Raw genomic sequence first — 3,775 nt, 5'->3', positions numbered from 1 at the left:
CGTGCGGCAAGACAAGGCGGGCATTTATATTATTATTGCGTATATGGCGAGACAAGGTGGGAATATTATTATTGCGCGTGCGGCTAGACAAGGGGGGCATTTATGTTCTTATTGCGCACGTGGCCAGACAAGGTTGGCTATGTCGAGAATTGAATTGTGATGATTTGTGATAGCCTGGGGGCATTGTTGTTTGTTGCATATTTACTTTGGGACTACGAGGCGGTACCTCGGGAGATCCCCATGTCTTGCATATTTACTTTTGGAACTACGAAGCGGTACCTCGGGAGATCCCCTATTGAGTATTTACTTTTGGGACTACGAGACGGTATCTCGGGAGTGCCTTTTGTTGACATTTCTCTATGGCTGCACTTGTTTTTTTGGTTATTTTGTATTTCTTTGATAAGTAAATTATTGTGATCTGCCGTGATGTATTATTTCATTTAACTATGTGTTTGTATTCCTTGTTGTATTGTGTTGGCTTGGGATTTTTAGTACGAGACTCTGAAGATTTATATTCCTATTTTTTTTTTACCGATTTTGATGACTGAATTGTTTTAAATAAAAGAAGTTACTATTATGTTTTAAAATAATAAGTTTTACATCCGAAGCAATAGATTATCTAATGTTTTATTTAAATTAAAATGTCATTTTTCTTTACTCAAACTATTTCTAAAATAAATTCATTTCTTTGTTGAATTTTTACTTGGTTTAAAATTTATAACCTTACTTTATTGAAAATAATTAATCGTGTGGATTTTATGTATTTTGAAATAGTTAGCACGAGAATTGTTCGTGCGATTGTGATAGAGATATGGGCACGAGATGCCGTGAGAATATGAAAAGGGACTGAGAACTGTACCTTATGATTATGATATGAGATAATTATTTGAAAGAGTTTTATATTCGAAGAGTACTTAATTGAAGAAATATATTTGGAGGGTATTATTCGAAAGGATCATATGTGCAAGATTTATACTTGAAAGACCTGTTTAATTGGTTGTACTTGTATTTTTTTCTTATTCGTCGGAGTAGTAATTGTGGTGTTCTTGCTGCCTTACTGTTTATATCACTGTTATTTGTTTTCGATTATTTTATTATGGCACAAGTTATTTGACTAGTGAGTGTCTTGACTGTACCTCGTCACTACTCTACTGAGGTTAGTCTTGATACTTACTGGGTACCGACTGTGGTGTACTCATACTACACTTCTGCATATTTTTGTGCATATCCAGGTATTTCGAAGTCGGTTGATCATTAGCTAGCTGTGTGGATTGTTGTTGTGGAGATGCAAGGTAAACCTGTTGATGCTTTCGCAGGCTTAAGTGTCACCTTCCTATTTTGTATTCATACTGTTTTACCTATTTCCAAACAGTTTTATTTAGAATTTGTAGCAAACTCTGTAGAGCCTATGACTTATACTACCGGGTTTTGGGAATTTGTAAATTTTATAGAGGAATCCATTTCAAAAGTTGTTAGATGTTATTTATTATTGTTGTTGTTCAATAAATATTAGGCTTACCTACTCCCTAAGACTAGGTGCCATCACAATACCCAACGAAGGGAAAATTGGGTCGTGACAAGTTGGCATCAGAGCTCTAGGTTCATAGGTTCTACGAGTCATAAGCGAGTTTAGTAGAGTCTTGCGGATCGAAACGGAAACGTCTGTACTTATCTTCGAGAGGCTACAGAACTGTTAGGAAATTTCCACTTCTTTTATTCCTGTAGTGCGAAATTTTTTGAATTTGGAATTTGAGCCTTTGTATCTCTATTCTCTCACTGATGGTGAGGATACGTGCTACCGGGTCAGCTGAGAAGGCATCCACGCATTCTGCTAGGGGCCGAGGTAGAGGTCGAGGAAGAGCACGTGTCGCAGCTAGAGCACCTGTCAGAGCAGCAGTTGAGGAGCCACCAGTAGCTCCAGTTAGGGGACAGGCATTAGAGACATATGTTATTACCCCCGGAATTCAGGAGACCTTAGCACAGTTCCTGAACATGTTTGGTACATTAACTCAGGCGGGATTGATCTCCGTTTCGCCACATATTTCACAGATTGGGGGAGGAGTTCAGACTCCTACCGCCCTTACTCCAGAGTAGCAGGTTCATATTGGTGAGGTTTCGGGTATAGTACTGGTACAACCTGTTATTCTGGTTCAACCTGAGGTCAGGCCAGAGGCATCAAAAGATGAAGAAAAGAGACTTGAGAGGTTTAAGAGGTATAAACCACCTACTTTCAGTGGCACAACTACAGAGGATGCTCAAGGATTTCTAGAAAAATGTCACCGTATTCTCCGCACCATGGGTATTGTGGAAGTGAGCGAAGTTGCCTTTACTACATTTCAACTGCCAGGAGTAGCGTATCAATGGTGGCACGTGTATGAAGAAGGTAGACCAACCGATGCCATACCACCAACTTGGGCTTATTTCTCGGAGATGTTTTTAAAAGAGTTTATTCCCCAGACTTTCCGGGATACATGGCACACAGAGTTTGAATGGTTGCATCAGGGCACCATGACGGTATCAGAATATACTATCAGGTTCAGTGAATTAGCCAGCCATGCACCTATCTTGGTTTCTACAGTTAGAGAGAGAGTCCGCAGATTCATTGAAGGGCTCGATTATGATTATAAAATATGTATGGCTCGAGAGTTGCAGACTGACATTCCATTTCAGCATGTAGTAGAGACTGCCACGATGTTAGAACATGTTCGAAGTGAGGAGAAGGAGTCTAAGGAGGCCAAAAGGTCTCGGAATTCTGGAGGATTTAGTAGATTTTACTCTGCAGTTATGACTCATCATGATGGAGGCTCGGGCAGTTGATCAGCCTAGTCCGCAATTCAGAGTACTCGTAGTGCTCCAGTTAATACCTTTTGTGCACCACCGGCACAAGATTTTTAAAGCGGTTATTTCAGTTATCTGGCACAGACTCAGCACGAGCATCCGCGACCTCAGATAGGTTGTTATGAGTGTGGTGGTACTAGGAACATCATGAGAGATTGTCCCGTACTTGGGAGAGGCAAATTTCATCAAAACGCTCAGTCTACATGCTTTATTCCAGTTAATGTTCCACGTGCACAACCATTTAGAGGTGCAGGACAGGCGGGTAGAGGGCGCCCTAGAGGGGGAGGCCCAACCCGTTGATATATTTGCTATGGTGTGGCTGAGGCCACTACACCAGATGGTGTCGTTACAGGTACGATCCCGATTTGTTATAAAAGGATATTTTTCCTTAATTTGATTCGGTTATGAATATTGAGGCCAATCCTCCTATTATGCTCCGCTTATGAGTGAGCTTCATAATTTTGTGACCCACTTATATGTTCATCCCTGTTGGGAGATTTGAAGATGTTAGCCGTGTCTATCATTTTTGTTTTGTACACTACTGAGGGCTGTAAGTCCAAAAACGACTTTATATTACTCACTACAGTGGATTTTGATGTGATTTCAGAATAATTGATCTCAATTTTATGAATTATATGCCCTATTGGTATGAGGGTTCATTATGTATTGTGAAAAATATTTACGGAATTTATTGAAAATAAGAAAGAAAGGAAATTAAAAATTTCAGTTGGCACAATGCGCAAAATACTTGTGATTCGGAGTTGAGGACGAGATCTTCGCATTTTTATATGAGATGAAATATTTAAACTGGGCTACGAGCCACGGTGGAAATTATGTAACGATGAGGTCCTTATGGTGAAAATTTTATGAGTTTAAATTTTGTGAAATTTAATTTGTACTATGGTATTAATAGAGAGTCATGCCTGTTAGGATTATT

The 3,775-nt window shown here is 39.5% G+C and overlaps 1 protein-coding gene across 1 annotated transcript; it reads left to right on the top strand.

Moving 5' to 3' along the window:
• Nucleotides 1-2,295: 2,295 nt before the first annotated feature.
• LOC138900103 (uncharacterized) lies at nt 2,296-2,817 on the top strand. The gene has a single exon (XM_070186810.1). The coding sequence runs from the start codon at nt 2,296-2,298 to the stop codon at nt 2,815-2,817; it is 522 nt and encodes a 173-aa protein (XP_070042911.1).
• The last annotated feature ends 958 nt before the right edge of the window (nt 2,818-3,775 follow it).

This window comes from Nicotiana tomentosiformis, chromosome 10 (assembly GCF_000390325.3).
Source record: "Nicotiana tomentosiformis chromosome 10, ASM39032v3, whole genome shotgun sequence".
Classification (NCBI taxonomy): Eukaryota; Viridiplantae; Streptophyta; class Magnoliopsida; order Solanales; family Solanaceae; genus Nicotiana; species Nicotiana tomentosiformis.
The sequence above is the reverse complement of the archived record's forward strand: the minus strand, read 5'-3'. Positions and strand labels throughout refer to the sequence as shown.

Bases quoted from the DNA above. Each gene is read 5' to 3' on its own strand.
- LOC138900103 (XM_070186810.1), top strand. From the start codon at position 2,296: ATGGGTATTGTGGAAGTGAGCGAAGTTGCCTTTACTACATTTCAACTG.